The sequence below is a fragment of the Lepidochelys kempii genome, chromosome 21 (genome assembly GCF_965140265.1).
Source record: "Lepidochelys kempii isolate rLepKem1 chromosome 21, rLepKem1.hap2, whole genome shotgun sequence".
Taxonomy (NCBI): Eukaryota; Metazoa; Chordata; order Testudines; family Cheloniidae; genus Lepidochelys; species Lepidochelys kempii.
Genome location: NC_133276.1, coordinates 9,022,798 through 9,041,157, shown reverse-complemented (window position 1 = coordinate 9,041,157; position 18,360 = coordinate 9,022,798). Strand labels below are relative to the sequence as shown.

At 51.6% G+C, this 18,360-nt stretch overlaps 1 protein-coding gene across 8 annotated transcripts in view; it reads right to left on the bottom strand.

Moving 5' to 3' along the window:
- Positions 1-18,360, bottom strand: part of LOC140901196 (uncharacterized) — a 24,537-nt gene extending 6,177 nt beyond the window's left edge. Inside the window, exons 1-9 of one of the 8 annotated variants that reach the window (XM_073319596.1) lie at positions 15,568-15,780; positions 8,014-8,154; positions 7,310-7,385; positions 6,298-6,453; positions 3,309-3,458; positions 2,390-2,461; positions 1,672-1,795; positions 1,084-1,139; positions 38-157 (exon numbers count right to left, since the gene is read on the bottom strand). In XM_073319596.1, the coding sequence (XP_073175697.1) occupies positions 38-157; positions 1,084-1,139; positions 1,672-1,795; positions 2,390-2,461; positions 3,309-3,458; positions 6,298-6,453; positions 7,310-7,378 (747 nt within the window). In that variant the 5' untranslated portion in view covers positions 7,379-7,385; positions 8,014-8,154; positions 15,568-15,780. Of the gene's footprint in view, positions 1-37; positions 158-1,083; positions 1,140-1,671; positions 1,796-2,389; positions 2,462-3,308; positions 3,459-6,297; positions 6,454-7,309; positions 7,386-7,840; positions 7,972-8,013; positions 8,352-13,771; positions 13,947-15,567; positions 15,781-17,485; positions 17,597-18,331 lie in introns of those variants that run through there. The other 7 variants (XM_073319600.1, XM_073319599.1, XM_073319595.1 and 4 more) reach the window with 7 other exon arrangements.

Genomic DNA, 18,360 nt, shown 5'->3' with positions numbered 1-18,360 from the left:
AGGAAACCCAGCCCGTTCCCACCCCGCCGCCCTTGACCTGGGGTGGTTTGGGTTCTTCCACTGGAGCTGCGGAGTCTTTCTTGGATTTTCCAGGCTTCTTGGGCGCTGCTGTTTTCGCTTTCTCTGTTTTAGACGAAACACTTTTCTTTCTACTCGACTGGAGGAAGGAAAAAGAGCAGAGGCTGGAATCTCTCTTTCTCTTATGTCTTCCTATGGCCCTCCATTACTGCTCTATCTTAGCCCCTCAGATTCTTTATTGTGTTTATCCTTGCCACACCTCTGTGAGGCCGGGCTAAACACAGAGTGACTATGTGACTTACCTTACCTTACAGGTCACACAGCGACACTGTGGCAGAGCAGGAATTGAACCCACGTCTCTGAAATCCAAGGCTCAGGCCCTAACCCCTGGGCCAGCCTTCCCCTCCTTGGCTAGCAGCCTGCAGGCTTTTCTAGCTGTGGTTGGGGATTCCAGTGAGACTTTGGGCATCTCCCTTCCCCTCCCTGGCCCATGGACCGTCCTCGGCTGAAAGACAATGGGTGAGACTTCCCAAAGCCGCCTCCAGGGGTTGGCTACCCAGTCCATATTCGATTGCCGCAGGAACCAGACATCCCAATCCCTCAGTCAGCTTTGGAAACACCAGTCCGTCTTTCCAGGCTGCAGTTCACCGGGGGCAGCCAGGCTCTAGCTTTGTGGGGCTTACTGCTCTGGGGAATGCCCACCACGACCAACTCCACAGCAGCTAAGGGCCAAGTTCTCCGCTCGGTTACGTTGAGGCAGCCCCATTGACTGTGACATGCTCGTGTAAGGGGGGGGGGGAGGATTTGGTCACGCATGGGGGGCGCCCACCCTGTGTCTACTCGGTGGGTCCCCACGGGCAGTCACCCTTCAGGGCTAGCCAAGCAGCGCAAGCAGGAACCCCAGCCACAAGCGGGTTGGGTATAAGACCAATTCCTCCTCACCGGCCCCTCTGCCCCCTGCCTGGCTGGGGCGCGGAGAAGCATGAGGGGCTGGACTCCAGAACCCGGCTCATCCCCTCCGCCGCCCTCCTGGCGGGAAGCAGAGAGACGCCGCTCTCCTCTTACCGCCGAGCGTCTCTCTGGGGAGCGGGAGGCCGACGACCTGGACAACTTGAACTCTTCTGCAAAGAGACCAACAGGGACAGAATGAGGCAGACAGAACGAGGGGGCAGCAGGGATGCTGGGCCTATGGGGGCTGGGCCACGTTCCTCCTCCTGAGTGAGGGGCAGGAGCTCTGGTTTTAACACTGCCCTCCAGTCCCAGCCCCATGCTGGGTGGAGAAAAATCAGATGGGTCCTCCTGGGCCGCTCCTCAGCCCAGGCAGATTCTGCCACCCAGCCTCTCCTATGGGCTTCAGTCTTCCTCCTTCCACCTCTGAATCCTTCTCCTAACAGAGCCACGTGCTGACAGTCAGCTGTGCCCCATACCGCCCTGCTTGCCGCTCTTCCTGGGACCCCTGCGATCGATCCCCGGGGATCCAGACCCTGCTCCCCAGGCCAGAGACACCTCCGTGGCAGGCAGAACTGGCAGGACTTTCTCACTCAGTGCTGAGACCCTGGAATGCAGCTCGGGATGGGGCATTGCCACCCAGGGGCTGTTTCCGGGGCTAAGGAGCCCATATGGTGTATGGCCTAGGCCCCCCAAGGGACTGACCTCTGGAGGAGCAAGACTGAAAGCGGTGGTAGTGAGGGTCGAATTTCCCCCGGTAGCCGCCTCGGAAAGGGCCGCGGTGATGCTTCCAGCCGCGGCCACGATACTTCCTGGGGAAGAAGCCTCGCTCCCTGCGGAAGGAACAGGTGGCCCTGTGAGTAGCTTCTCTCATTCTAGTCAAAAGAAAGTGTTAGCCCTGGAGGCTCCATCCGGGGCTCCAGACAAAGGGCAGAGCCAGGTCCTCACTGGTATTTAGATCCCACCCTGGCGCTCCAACCTCCAGGGCTGGCCGGCTGCTTTTACCTTTCCCCAGGCCGGCACGCCCATTTCCTCCTTCCCCTGGTATCTACCCCCCTGGCAACCCCACCCGTGTCCTTCCCCTTCTCCCTCCAGATGAGATTATCCCCCTTAGAGTGGTGCTGCCTGGACAGTCACAGCTGAAAAGTGGCAGCAGTGGGAACAGCACAGCCAGAGATGAGCCTGGGAGCAGTGGGCTATCCTGGGATCACTTGACTTGAGTGCAGATTGTGGGTCATGCCAGCACTGCAGGGTGATTGGATGTGCTCTTTGGGCAACCCTCGCCTGGGATCTGGCCCACTCAGCGAACCTCTCTGTAGGCCCCCCTTGGAATTTCAGAGCCTTGGCCCCAGGCAATAGGCCCATCCCCGCCAGCCAAAGCCCCCTGCTCCCGCCAACACCCACGTGCGTCCCCTGCCGACACCTGCCTGTCCCAGGAGTTGCCATGTTCCTCCCTTGATATTGACTTCAGGCAGTGCTGGTTAGGTGGCGTGGCCTGAGAAAAGGGAGACTTGTTACACAGGTTGTGGAGATGGCGGGGTAACTCTGGGCGCTTTGCACAGGGTGCTTTGCAGAAGCTCAAAAGGCAGAGCAAGGGGAGACCTGCTCGCTCACTCCGCCTCCCTGAGCAAGGAACAGAGCCCAGGCGTCCTGGTTCCCAGTCACCTGATCTAAACACCAGGCAACGCTCCGCTCCCAAGGTCTGGGGATAGAACCCAGGTGTCCTTGTTCCCAGTCCCCTGCTTTATATAGAGTTGACCATGCTACTTCTCTGGAAGGGACTCTTCTGAAATTTGACGACGCAGAACAGCAGCAGTGCAGTATAAGAGGGGCGGGGGGTGCGCACACACTGGGGACACGTTTGCTCAGCTCCAGTCCCTCAGCAAAGAGCCCTCAGGACATGGATGTACATGGGTCATGCTCCAGGGGTAAGTGCAGGGAACTAGGAGCCGGGGGGCAAGGCAGATCCAAGTGGCAGACGGACAGATCTGCAGGCTCGGACTTGCCAGATTCACCAACGTACAGCGTGCCCCATGAGAGACTGTATACAGTGATAAAGAAATCAGCTCCAATAGGTCTCCTGCAGAACATGACAGAGGACAGACTACATGGCGTTTCTCCCCGAGTTTGCAGGGTGGGAGCAGAACATCCCTCTGGTTTGTCCAGCACAGGAAGGCTCCGTTCACTTGGGATCCCCAGCACTGTAACCAGCCCTGCAGAGATTATACTAGTGTTATCCTTTGCCTGCCCCCCAACACCAGTCTGACCGCTGCCCACCTCTCACTGTCTGCATGGGCACAATGGTGCCCTGCGCACCAAAGCTCAACCCCAACCCCACTTACCAGGTGCCACCCATCCCTGAAGCCTTCCTCGTGCCACCCGGGTTGGTTCTCCCACCTGGCTGGCTGTGGATGGTCCTGGGGTGCCCAGCACCCACCGTTGTCACCCCCGTAAAAGTCAGCGGGATAGGGTTCAATATCTCGGGAAAAGGGCTGCAAAGACACAACACGTGGGGTGAGGGCAGTCCTGAGTGAGATACGCGGGGATGCATGACCTGCCCTTGTGTCACAGGGACAGAGAGATCTCATTCGCAAAGATTGCCAGACTGGATCAGACCTGGGAGTGGGGCCATCTACTCCAGCATCCTGTCTCCATCAATGACCAGCACCAGCTGGTTCAGAGGAAGGTGCAAGAACCCCTGCAGTGAACACTATGGAATAGCTGGCCCAAAAGGGAATTTTCCGCCTGACCCCATCAGTTAGTGGCTGTCTCCTACCCTGAAGCCTGAGGATTTGTAGCGTTTACATGATATTTTTATCCTATGAACTACAACTGTGGAAGCTCTCACTGTCCCTATAAAGGTCTCATCCTATTGGAAATCCTACAGAGCTTTTGCCCTCAGTATGATACCTTGTGGCAATGAGTTACACAGGTTAATTTATACACCCGGACTAAACAGTGTTTCCTTTTAGGAGCTTTCAGTTTCCTTCCAAGGTCATTGGCTGTCTTCTTGTTCTTGGACCGGGTGGGAAGGTCAGCAGGCACCCCCCCCCCGAAACTACCATCTCCCCCATTCATTATTTTACAACCCACTCTCAGGGGTTCCCTCCTTGTTAAATCACAGAGGGAAGGTGGGCAGGGGTGGTTTCCCAAGGAGCTCCCAGGGCTGTCAGCTGGAGGAGTGCTATTTCACAGATGGTGTAGCGAGTTGCCAAAGGTCCCACAGCGAGTCAGTGGTAGAATCAGGAACAGAACCCAGGTGTCCTGACGCCCAGGCCCCTGCTCTAAACTCCAGACCAGAATGTGGAGTGAACTGTACGAAACCGGATGGCTTGGGACGGCAGTACTAAGAGGAACACCGTCAGTGGGGGCAGGGGTCTCGGGTCCAGATATAAGCCTCCGGCCCTTTCCCTCCCAGACAGGTGGCAATCGTCTTCCTCTGCCCACCGCCCTTCAACTGGGGGGCATTAGCACTTCAGGCCCTATCTTCCCCTCCTGCCCCATCTTCCCCTCCTGCCCCCTTGCTTTTGCTGGGAAAGAGTCAAGCCCGCAATGATGTAACACCTTGGCCTGCTCCCAGACTTCATAGCCCTTGGGAGGCAGAGGCTGGTCAGGACTCCAACAAGAGGCAGTGCTGACCCTCAGACCCTGCCGGTGCTCCCCATTCTCTGCCCTTTGCTCCTGACCTGCCCCCCTTCCTCCGACAGTTAGTTCCTGACCCCCTTAATACTGTGGTCTCTGAATTCCTCGTTCCCTACCTCTCAGGGAGGCTCTGTTCATGGGCATCCCTCCCCCGGGCCGTGACCAGCTCAATCAGCCAAGCAGATCTTGCGTTGGTCACTTACAGACAAACCAGGAATTCTCTCTGCTATCCACAGCCCTCGCACTGTCTGCATGCACACAACAGTGCAGCAGGGCTCAGCCTGGACCCCACTTACCGAGTGCCAACCATCCCTGAAGCCTTCCTCATGCCTCCCAGGTTGGTTCTCCCACCTGGCTGGCTGCAGATGGTCCTGGGGTGCCCAGCACCTGCCCGTGTCACCCCCGTAAAAGTCAGCGGGGCAGGGTTCGATGTCTTGGGAAAAGGGTTGCAAAGACCCAACACGTGGGGTAAGGGCAGTCCTGAGTGAGACACGTGGGGATGCACGACCTGCCTTTGTGTCACAGGGACTGAGGTCTCATTCATAGGGATTGCCAGACTGGATCAGATCTGGGACAAGGGCGGGAGGGGGCATCTACTCCAGTATCCCATCTCCGTCAAGGAGCAGCACCAGCTGCTTCAGAGGACGGTGCAAGAACCCCTGCAACGAACACTATGGAATAAGTGGCCCAAAGGGGAATTTTCTGCCTGACCCCATCAGTTAGTGGCCGTCTCCTACCCTGAAGCATGAAGGTTTGTAGCCTTTATGTGGTCTTTTTAGCCTGTGAATGTAACTGCAAATAGTCACATTATCCACATCAGTAAATGTCTATTCCCCTTTGAACCTGACTGAACTCTAGGCCCCAGGTTAATTACGGGTAGTGTAAATAAAAGGACCTGCTCCAATCAGTTTAATCAATGTCCCCTTTTTCCTGGGCGATGAAGGAAGGTGAATAGGAGCGACCCATTTACCTTCTCTCAGCCAGTCACCGTTTTATGCCTCTCCATTGCTGCTTTAGGGCACTTAACTGTGAGGTAGGTGGGCAAACCCTGTTTGCTTGTGGTTAACTGCTGGGGAAACCGAGGCAAGAAAAGGTCGAATGACTTGCCAAGGGTCACACAGAAAGTCAGTGGCATGGCCAGGATTAGAGCCTAGGTGTCCAGCCACCCAGGCCCCTGCTAGGGCACTTGGGCTCTCTGGGAGTGAGCAGCAGGAATGGCCTGGGTGGCCTGGAACAGCAGCAGCCAGAGGGAGGCTAAGATGTTCTCCTGGGAAGCATTAGCTGGAAGGATACTGGCTGGTCCTCAGGGGGTGAATCAAGCCCCGGGCATGGAACAGCTTGGCCTGTTCCTATGGTTTGGTGGGTTTGTGACCCCTGGGAAGCAGGGCCAGATCAGGACACCTGACAGAGCCAGTCTGGACCCCCTAGCCCTCACAGGGCTCCCTCCCCGTCTTCCTGACCAGCCTAACATCCTCCCCGCCACTCAGGAAGGCTCCACTCATTTGCATGCTGGTCACAGAGCTGTGCCCAAGCAGCGATTGCTTATGCCTGCCCCAAGAATTCTCCGCGGGACATCGTCCTCACGACCCACGTCCCCTGCTCCTGCCCTAGCCCCAGCTCACCTGCGGCCCACCTCCCATGCTCTGCCTGGGCACAATGCCCCTCCAGGCTCAGCCCAGACCCACTTACCGAGTGCCACTTGTCCCTGAAGCCTTCCCCGCGTCTCCTGTGTCGGTAATCCCAGTTGGCTGCCTGCTGATGGTCCTGGGGCGCCCACCCCATGTCCTCGTCACCCCTGCGAAAGTCGGCAGGGTAGGCGGAGGGGTTGATGTCCTGAGGGCAGGGCTGCAAAGAGGATACATGTGGCGCGGGGGGAGGGCAGCGATGAGCACGACACATGGTGAGGCAGGATCTTCTCCTTTACCTCAGTGACAGCACTCTCCTTGCTGCCTCTCAGCAGGTGGACCGCGGGGGGCACAGTTACATGGGTGGGAACGGGCACATTTTTAACCTACTCCTGGGAAACGATTCTTGAAGCAAAGGGGAGACTGAAACGCCTCTTATTCCACATGTTCTTCCCATTCCCAAAGCATCACAGCAAACATGAGATACAAGTCAGCAACGAGCCCCCTGAATCAGCTGCAGCTTCTGATGGAGGCAGGCCAGAGCTGTTCCCAGGGCCATGACACAACGCCTGTCTGAGACTCGGAGACAATGGATTTACATCAGAGATGGAGCTTGCTGTGTAGCTCCATGGTCAGGAAAGAGGTGTGACTGGCCCCCCAAGTTCATCTCAACTGACCATTAACTCTGGAGCCTAATGACGGGGATGTACAATATTTGACACCATCAGCCATTTCGCTGCTGGTTGTATTGGTGGAAACAAGCCAGCTATTCAGGGAGCCTGGCCAAGGACTGGGTGGAACACCACCATTTCCCTCCCCCATACACACTCTGACTCCCACTTGGAAAGCAAGGAAAGTAGACTGAGAAGGGAGAAAACCAGGCGCCTCCTGTCACTGGTGACCTTATCCTTCCGTCCATGCTTACAACTCCCTCCTCTCCCCAGCCATGTCCAGGGCACGCTGAACCATTTGGAAATTAACTCTTTGTTCCCCGGGGAACGAGCAAACTCTGCCACGGTCCCATCTCTTCCCGCAGCACCAGGTTACACCATCTCCTCCCCTCCGAAGCCACTTACGTAGAAGAAACCATTTGGGTGCCTTCTTCCGGGGAACATCCTGTTGCTCAAGGCGAAACCCCTCCTCATTCAAGCCCTGGGAGAAAAGGGGCGGGGAGGGAAATGTTGTGAGTTCAATTGATTAACAACTGAAACCCCACATAACTCAATCAATCAATCAGCACAGACAGACCTCAGCCCTTCATAGCCCACTTGTTTATCACCGCTGAAGCGTGGCGGTTAGCTACACTGACTTCCTTTTCCATTTCGGTAACACCCCTCGCTTTGCTATTAGTACATTTCCCTGCCCTTAGGGCACGTTTTATACAAGTCAGTAGGATCGCAGACCTGTCTGCCACACCAAAGTCAGCTGCTACCAATTTTCCACGATTTCTCTCACCCCAGTTTGTTGGTAAACCGTACAGTCAATTGCTTGACCACACTTTGGCTTGTTACGAAATATACTCAAGAGAGTACATAACCAAAGTCAGTCAGATTTACAGCTCAAAGTCAGTAATAATGGAGTAGAGGTAAAAAGTTTCAATACAATACCCGTTTCCAGGAAGCAGCGTGGTTACAAAGAAGGCAGGGGTCCAAAGTTACACCCCTCAAGCTATCCTTTTTCTGTCCAACCCCTCCACAAGTAATGAGATACTGTATGCATCATCTGAGGCTAGATTTAACCAATCATCTTTCTACTTTGTTTTTCTGGTACCATGCTGTACCTGTTAGCTCTCTGTTCTGAACTCAGCCATTCCAGATACCAAGGGCGTGAAGGCATCCCCTGGGCTTGTTCCAGAGTAGAACACTCATATATCTTGTCCTTATCTTTGAGACATTCTGTTAGACTTGCAACAGAGGTCTCCCTACGGGATGGGGAATAGGCAGATATCGGACACAGTGTTGGTATATAATACTCTAAAATGCTCTTTTTTGATTACAAAACAAACCTTACTCACTCCACATTCACACCCCAAACATACTATACCAGAGCCCAAAGGTTAGAATGATCCTGATGGCCAGCCGAGATTCCCTCTGATCATAAGATTATAAGATGAGGGGAGCCAGTGAAAACCACATCTATATCCACATGGACTCTAGATCAATAAACGACTCCCATTTGTAGAAATCATAGGCAACCATTTATAGTCCATTCCATCGCGTCATCGGTTCTTTGCCTTTGTTTACTAGGCCTTCTACCCACACAATTCCAAAGACACTATCCAGGGCGGGCCACCATGATCCAAGACGGGCCGCCATGATCCAAGACGGGCCATTTCCTCCAATTCTTATACCGTTTTATATCAGTCCGGCTGGTATTGTTTCCTTTTCTGCTGATTTTCTGTATTTTTCTCGGAACATAACAAGATTGTTTTTCCACAAATAGTTCTAATAGTCCTTGACCTTAAGTTCTTGCTTCGGTTGTCAACTTACAATGCACGTATTCATGTCAAGCATGCGTCATTCATACCAGGCCTCAATAACCTATAACATATTTCTACATAAAGATATAAATCACAATGTATATTGATATATATATGTATATCCCAACAATTCCAGGATTGGTCAGAGAGACTAACTCCCTACCCGTTACTATGGTAAAACATCCACATGTTCTGTTCCTGACAGTTTTACTATCTTCTTAAGCCGAAGTTTACTTCAGCTAATGCAAGGTGCTGTATGATACTTAGCACAAGTGGACAGGGTTATAGAAAGACAGAGGCCAATTCAGGCTGTGTAACTGCTTGAAATATATATATATAATCTAATGGCACAGAAGAACCTCAGAGTTATGAACAGCAGAGTTACGAACTGGCCAGTCAACCGCACACCTCATTTGGAACCGGAAGTACACAATCAGGCAGCAGCAGAATCATAGAATCATAGAATATCAGGGTTGGAAGGGACCCCTGAAGGTCATCTAGTCCAACCCCCTGCTCGAAGCAGGACCAATTCCCAGTTAAATCATCCCAGCCAGGGCTTTGTCAAGCCTGACCTTAAAAACCTCTAAGGAAGGAGATTCTACCACCTCCCTAGGTAACGCATTCCAGTGTTTCACCACCCTCCTAGTGAAAAAGTTTTTCCTAATATCCAATCTAAACCTCCCCCACTGCAACTTGAGACCATTACTCCTCGTTCATGACTGAACGTTCAGAGACAAGCCCCACCCTCACACAAAAAACACCCCCCACCAATACAGTACGGTACTGTGTTAAATGTAAACTACTAAACAAAATAAAGGGAAAGTTTTAAAAAAGATTTGACACGGTAAGGAGACTGTTTCTGTGCTTGCTTCATTTAAATTAAGATGGTTAAAAGCAGCATCTTTCTTCTGCATAGCAAAGTTTGAAAGCTGTATTAAGCCAATGTTCAGCTGTAAACTTTTGAAAGAACCATAATGTTTTGTTCGGAGTTACGAACAATCCCCATTCCCAAGGTGTTCATAACGCTGAGGTTCTGCTGTACGTTGATATTGCTACTCCTGGGGGAATTCCGCACCACTGTGCAATGCAGAATTTAAGGTTGTGCGTTCAGGATTTCCTTCCCCGCCCCAGAAATGGGCTGCAGTACTGCTAGCTGCCACTAGCAGGTGACACTGCTGTGGGGAGGGAGCTAGAGGGATCCTGGCAGCTGCAGTTCCCAGCATGCCTTGAGGGAAGGAGAGGGTGGCACACAGGAAACTCAGCCTGGGACCGAGCATCAGTCTGTTTCTCCTTCTGGATCCTGGGCTCTAGGGGAAAGGGAGGTGTCTGGGCAAGGGGGGGCCCTGCGGCTGGGCTCTGGAGGGAAGGGCTTGGGGGGTGAGAAACTGCCTTGTCATAGGGGTTTCTTTCACTCTCTACTCCTGGGGGAATTTTTGCGTGTGGGTCTGTATTGTTACAGACATACTTGCTGACAGCTATTTTGAAATAAATTACCAAAATAAATGAAACTGGCGTGATTATGTAGTGTTATTTTGACAAATAAAATTTGCAGAATTTTAAAATATTGTGAGCAGAATTTTTATTTTTTTGGCGCAGAATTCCCCCTGGAGTAAATTATTGTGTGTTTAATGCATATTGATATCCGTAGCCCAAACAGTACATATTGATATCCGTAGCCCAAACAGTACATATTGATCATGTGATATGTATTTATTAGACCAGCATATATTGGTCAACAGGGGAGTCATCCGTTATTAGGTAGGCCAGCGTCACCAGCTGATAGGGAGAGAGAGCACTACAGGGGGGTAGAGCGTGTGGGGGAGGTTGAGGTTGTATATTAGGAAACACTTTTTCACTAGGAGGGTGGTGACACACTGGAATGCGTTGCCTAGGGAGGTGGTGGAATCTCCTTCCTTTGAAGTTTTTAAGATCAGGCTTGACAAAGCCCTGGCTGGGATGATTTAGTTGGGGATTGGTCCTGCTTTGAGCAGAGGGTTGGACTAGATGACCTCCTGAGGTCCCTTCCAACCCTGATATTCTATGATTCTATGTCCCCTTCCAGGCCCTGTCTCCACAGGTTTGTAGGGGGTGGCTTTCAGCCCAGCTGGCTCAATGGAGTTGGAGGAACATGACTGAGAAGCCCCCTTACTGCTCATTGCAAGTTTACACCAGCTCAGCTCTCAGATGGTGGATGTGTGAAGCCTACATGACACTTGCCCTTAACGGAAATCCACTGCACGTGGTCAGGAACAGCTCCGGAGCACGTGTCCTAACTACCATTCCCACTACGGATGAAAAGCACTGGTGACAGGCGAACACACACCTGATACAAAGCCTACCGACACCAACTGTCCATTGACGGGGCCTTAGGGGCTTGATCCTACCACCTTCATTCACGTGAGCAGCCTTGTGAACTGGCTTGGGCAACTCCGGCAGTACAATCTATCATGCCGAGCGTCTGCAGTGAGAAATATGGAAAACACTCCCTTGCCCCCCAGCACTGGCCTTAGGAGGTCACATGTGCTGAACACTCCAAAAAACCTCCATGGGCCCAGTCTTGGACCTGCGGCACACTGCAGATTGTTCTCAGCCCTACTGAAAGTGATAAGCGCTGAGCGTACTTAGCCCCAGGAGGGGTCTGGGGCCTGTTATTTTTAGCAGCTCTCCTTCACTACACTGCCCAGGACTATCCCCTGCAATTTTAAATGAATGCCTCAGATTTAAATTTGGCCTCTGCTAGACACACAGTAAATAAAAGCTTTTATAAAAGCTATGACCAGTAGGAAGGATATTGCACACACAAAAATCCAGTGAAAGCTGTTTGAAATAGATAAACACTGTCCTGCCCTCTGCAGTCCAAAGGCTGGCCCATTAAGAGCCTGAAAGCGAAACTGACCATAAACAAAAATGAAACTGATGTCATCTATTTGCATTGTGAGAAATGGGACAGGAAAGAAAACAAACTGGATGCAATAACAAACAGCAGGGCTTGGGAGTGGGGGGTTATGGTTCTTTTCCAGCTCTGGCACTGGCTCACTCTGTCACCTCACATCCCCTCTCCGGGCCTCAGTTTCCCACCTGTAGAGTGGGCATGATGAAACTTCTGTGCCTTCACAAAGCACTTTGAGAGCAGGGGTGGGGGGGACTGGCCATTGATTTTCCCAAGACACATGCAGTACTGCTAACCCCAAATGTTCCAAAATCATGGAGTCAGGCCGCCCAAAATCATAACATTTTTAAAAAAATAATATTTTGGGGGGTTCTTTCTATTTTCCTTCTGTTTTCTGGGCCCTCAGGATGCATTCGGGTCACAATTTCACTTATTTTTACTTTTAATGAAAACTAAGATTCCCAACTAACCATGCATCTCTGAGTGCTGGAGCTTTAAAGCAAACAGGAAATATTGCAATAAAACCACCAGAGCAGGCAACACTGTCTTGCCTCTCAAAATAGACCACTTGATTCGGGGACCAATTAACTTCAGTTTTTGAATAAGGAACTTGAAACAAGTAAAATGCCCAGGCAGGTTGAGCACAGGGACAAGGTCAGTTTTTATAAATGCCATTTTTATTTAAGATTGGTGGGGGAAGCCTTTTGTTTGAAACTTTCCCAATAAAAGTTGTGGACTTCCAAATTGTACACTTAGGGCTTGTCCACACTTGATAGTTAGCTCAGATTAAGGTAAGATTTGGAATGAGAGCATCCACACATGGATTTTATCAGGAATAGTTTCTTGCTTTAAATTCACACGTTACCTTATACTGGATTAACTTTCATGTGTAGACAAGCCCAAGCGCCCAGGAATAACACTAGAATAGCAATTCCTCAATAACTGGCTCTCTCTTGTTTCCACACAGCACCCAGCATAATCAGGGTTTCTGGGCATTACTACAAGCCAAACCCTCAGTGCTAGTCCTATCGATCTCGTCTGGCCTGCCTTTCCACAATGGTGTAATTAATAACAAAAACACCTGGCCCATATTCCAGCCCAGAAGCAAAATATGCTCTATAAACCGCGAAGCAGGGGTTCCCAAACTGTGGGCACAGTCCTGGGTGCTCTGCCATCATGGGCAGAGTATTTTTGGGGGGGGCCCAGCAGTGACGCCAACCACGCTGTGTGTCCAGGGCAGTTTCCCCATACGGGCTGGGTAATGGCCACCACGCCCTCCAGGCTCAGACAGATGTAGGCCTTGGTGCCCACGAACCACGGGGTGCTGGTGGCCACAGTAACAGTGTAGGGCCGACATGACCCGGCCGAGTGCACACACAGCCACAAGGAGTGGAGATTCCCACACTGTGCCAACCAGGGACTGAGTGCACAGCTGGGCCCTGCAGCAGCACCCCCTCGGACACAATCCCTCCCTACATCCCGAGCTACCCCCCTCTCTGCACATAGCCCCGAGCTATCCCATCTCTGCCCCCTGAGCTACACCCCTCTCTGCACACAACCCCTGGCTACCCCCTTTCTGCACCCTGAGCTACACCCCTCTGTTAGCCGATGGCCAAGGATGTTTGGTGAGGTGCCAGCTATGCCCGTTTTATACCATCCGTGACTTTAACCGCTAGGACGCACTGTCCCTTCGCGGCGGGCAGCCCGGGCTAGGCTGACGGATGCCCCAAGGTCCTAAACACCCGTGACTTTAACTGCTAGAGCTCAGAGCTCCTTCGCAGTGGGCAGTCAGGATTGACTGACAGGCGCCCCAAGAGTTTGCCCCGTGGAGGCGGCACAACTCAACGCTAGGCTCTTAGTACTCTCACCTAATGGCCAGGCTTTATAGCCAAAACGGCTGAGGTTCTTTAATTGTGTTGGCTGCTTTACAGTAAACCAGAGAAACAAGTCAGGCTTATGCACAAATGGTTACCAAAATTTATTAAACTAGATTCTAATCATGTGGTTACAAAATTGCTAGTGCCTACTTATTTAAATGTAGAGATGTTACACACACAAACAAGTCACAAAACTGAAGTCACAATCCCAAAGAGAGAAACCAAAGTATAGAGCTCTATTTCAAAATATGTGTACACTAAAGATAGGAGATCAGGTGTGGGTGCTTCTTACCCTCCTTGCATCTCTCGATTCCAGCAGTGCCAAGCCAGGATCGGTCACTCAATTCCGCGGAAAGACGAATAAGGGACAAGGCGTAGGGACCCTCTTATCTGCAGAAGCCTTGGGAGGCTGTCACTTATCTGACCAGCAGATAGATAGTGAAAAGCACTCAAAAATCATGGTGCTGCAGGTCCCCTACTTATACCTCTGTACTCCTTTATTCTCTTTCTCCTTTCTTATGCCAAATTGGGGCTGGTCTGTCTGGGCGACGCCAGCTCTCACAAGAGTAGTTTACACTTGCAAGGGAGAGAAACAATAAGTGTCGACTACTGGACATTCCTTTCATTAGGGTAAATATTTTCCCACCTAGGATGTTGGGGGGTGTGCATCACGCTATTTAGTAGGGGTTAAGAGCCATGTCTGTCACAGCTTCTTTGTCTGCTGGGAGCCTAATCGTTGTATATCTTCCCAGAGGCACATTGTAGGAGCACACCTGTGCTTCTCACAGCTTCAAAGGCTGTGCTGGAATTGATGTTAAGTGCCCTGTTGTTTTGGCTCCCTTGTGTTCCCAGCAATGCTGGTCTGAGAGGGGGGGGCTGGCTGTCTGGCTACACCCCCTCTGCACACAACCCCTAGCTACCCCCTGACTGCACCCTGAGCTATCCCCCGACCTGCATGCAGGCCCTAGCAACTCCCTGCCTGCATCTTGAGCTGGCTGAAAGGCTGAAAATGGAAGGGGAGATCAGCTTGAGTCTCACGAACTTATGTCCCCAGCTGGAACACCTGTGCAAGGAGAAGCGGGCACGGCCATCCCATTAAGAGGACTCCTGGTCTGCAAATTATTTTACATCTGGATTTACCCTATTTTTTCTTCTCTAATTAGTAGAGAACAGGGTTGGGTCTTTACTCACACCGCACAGAAATGTAGCTATTCCGCTTAAAAAAAATACAAAAAAAAAAAAAAAAAAAATCAAAGGGCACAGTGCGGTTTTCAACAATGCGGGGCACAGGGGTGCGTGACCGAGCGTTCAGGTTTTATGCGGAAGGGTGCGCTGACCACCACATTTGGCTCTCAGCACTTGTTCCCCGTGGGGGTTTTACGAAACCCGGGCGGCTTCCGAGGTCTTGCAGCATTTCTCTGCGGGCAGCGTGCCGGGCAGGTCAGGTGTGGTAGCACACAGGTAACGGGCTCAGTGTTTATGTGCAAGGGGATGGCGTGTATGGATGGCACACCGAATGTTCACCGGTTCCCTCAAGAAGCAGCAAGGGCGGGCCACAGGCTGCACAGGTAGGCCGCGGGCGGCGGGGGAGGCTTGGGAACCCCCCTGCCAGAGAGACACGAAGGGACCCATCACCCTGCAGGAAGGGCGGCAAGGGGGCATTTTGCTAACAACAGCCAGGCAGGCAAAACACTTTACTAACCAACATTCTCGCTACCCTTTGCAAGCGGGACAGCAGTTGCTATAGGGCAAGGGGGATGAGGGGGGGGGGAGTGGAGCAGCCCCTCCCCAGATTTTTTTCATAGGTCTATAGGCTCCACTTCGACACAGGCGCCCACGCCCTTTGCAGGATGCAACACAACCAGGACGCTGACACAACTTTGCAAACCCCCCCGTCCTCCCCACACACACAATTTTTTTCTGCAATGATCCCCAAGGCTTTGCAATGCACTGAACACATCCAGAATATACTCAGGCCACTCTCTGAATCTTGCATCCTGGCTTTATTCCCCCCACCCAAAACCTCCAATTCACCCGAATTTTGGATTGGTCAAGAAATGCGGGATGGGGCCCACATAGGTCACTCACCCCAACTCCAATGCCCGTGACTGGGCACCCGGGTACAAATCAGCTGAGCGAGAGTGGGCGGTGAGGGGCCGGGGGGGCTACTCCAGGCCCCACAGCAAAGCAGGCGTGGGTCTAAAGCTCGACGGGAGAGACCTGACTCCCCACTGCAAGGCTAGCCTAGGGATAAAGAGCCCATCACAGGCCCTTGCTCCTGGGCAGCTGGGGGGCAGCAGCCCCCTTAGCAGCCGTGTGCCCGCGGGCCCTGGCTGCAGACGGCACAGAGCGGAGGGGGAAGCGAGAAACGCGAGTTTCCTTCCAGCGCAAGCTTCAGGAGACTTGGAGTATTTCTGACTCCCCTGCACTGAGCCTGTGGGCGGGGCTGGGGGGGGACACACAGGCCGGTGGCAGCTGCTGCTGATTGCCCTTGATGGGTGGATATTTTGGTCCCACCCAGGCGCTGGCTGGTATATTAACGTCTCCGGGAAGGGAAGTGGTGCTGAGGTGTTCGGGGTTGCACCTTTGCACTTGCTGATGTGTGACACTGGAAACAACTTCCCCTGAGGCCCAAGGACCAGGGCAGCAGGCAGCTAAACTGAACTAAACCCTGAACTAAACCCTTTGAAACTTTCCTCCGGGCGTGTGGCCCTTCCGGGGTTTTAAATTCTGCAGAAAACAACATACATTTTGAGCAGGGGGTGAGACTAGATGACCTCCTGAGGTCCCTTCCAACCCTGATCTTCTATGAGTCTATGACCTCTCTCTCTACAGATCTGTATCTATGGCACCCTGGGTGTCTGCACGGCCTTTCACTTGGGCAGAAGACCTCAAAAAGCTGTGTCTTGATGCAAATATGCCAGCAATTGATGTAATGAGGAACTAAAGACCTGCTGCCCCCCTCTTCTGGTTCCTGCGTGCCTACGGGGAGTATTGCCTCGTGTTGGAACGTTGGCTTGTGAGGCTGAAGTTGTCGGTTCTGTTTTTGGCTACGACCCAAGCAGATGGGAACAGACAGGCACTTTCTATTCCAGTGTCCCAAATACAAGGGAGGGTGAGAAAGATACTTGCTTAGATGATCAGGACCCGTAAAAGACGTCTCACTGAAAAGCAATGAGGACAAACTGTACCCAACTCTGGGCAATGGAGAGAGATGGCACAGATGGCATTGCCCTAAAAAGCCACCTGCCACCAGCTCAGGAATAGACATTGCTGACAGAGGACACATGGGATGGAACCCTGACCACAGCGCGTGACTCTTTCCTGGGTGGACCAAACCGGCCTCTGACAGATACCCGAGGGGGGCTGTCCTATCCTTACACGCTGGCAACCCTTGTCTAGCTTGCCATTGAATAGAATTCACAACGCTGTGGGACCTTGGGCAAATCGTTTTGGTTCTCTGTACCTCAGTTCTCCAGCTGTAAAAGAGGGATGAAAACTGATCTGGCCTCCTGGTTCTTTTCTGCTTTACAAATAATTAAGATTGATGCGGAGGCCTGTTGGGTGAAAAGCCCAGTCCCCATCAATTACTAACCTTCACTAGTTTAAAGCTTTAATAAGAAAACATCTGGCGTGTATATCACTGCCTGAATCATGCCTAAGAGAGAAGTAAAACAAACAGAGCAAGATAGGGTAATGATCAGCTACCCAGGCCTGGGCACAGGTAGGCTGTTTCTGTCATCATCAGGTCGGTGTTGGTCCAGTTGAGTGGGTGCCCTGTGTTGCTCCACATCCCTTTCTTACACACACATCCTTTATGCCGGTGCAGATTATTAAAACGAGTTTAACTATAAATATTCTATTCTAAATATTGCTGGATGAGGCATGCCACACGTCCCTCGGGTTTATTAATTCAAACCTTTATTTGACCCAAAAGCATGGCCTTGTGTTTACAATTAGAAAGCAACGAATGACAGAGATACAGAAAAAGATATTGTCCAATTACCTCCTTCTGGGGCATAGGCGGGTCATGATGGATTTCTCCCACTGGTCTCCAACCACGTCCTTCCTCTCTAGCAGGTTTATGCCTTTTCCACAGCGTGACAATCCAATAAACCTTACAATACGCATCTGCATGCTACAGTTTACTTAATGTTTGCTGACCTTGCTATTTTCATGTCAGCACATCACCTTCCTCCAGACAGGCACTTTCCTGTTTTTCCCAGTACAGTGACTTTTTGGCCACTATATTTGGTGTATGAAGAAGGTACTGATTAACTTCATTTTATCTCGGCCTTTCAGCACCTTACCAAATATCACCTTTGTCCTAGCAGCGACATTTAAGCAAGCGCACATGAGGCGACACTCATGTCAAGCAAAGACCAGGCAGAGTTATTGAAGCAGTGTTGGTCCCAGGATATTAGAGAGCCAAGGTGGGTTAGGTAATATCTTTTATTGGACCAACTTCTGTTGGCGAGAGAGACGAATTTTCCTTTCCAAGACCTGAAGCAGGGCTCTGTGGAAGCTCGAAAGCTTGTCTCTTTCACCAACAAAGTTGGTGCAATAAAAACAAAGACTAGGCCAAAGTCAGTTAGCTGAGCAAGCATATTACCCTGGCCTGTATACATGACCCAGGCTTATGATCTTTCCAACAATATATTTTCATGCACACAACATAATAACTAACCCCAAATCCTTCTAATACATTTTTACTTATCCTGGTCGTTGTAAAATTTTAACTGGTACCTGCTTGTCTATTTTAAACCATTACCACCCTCCTCGTGACTCAATCCCGCTGTCTTTTCATTGCTTTTCTGTGTTCCATTATTTCTTACCATGGTCTTATTCTTACTTATCTGCTTCTTGTGGCCTGGGAGTTTC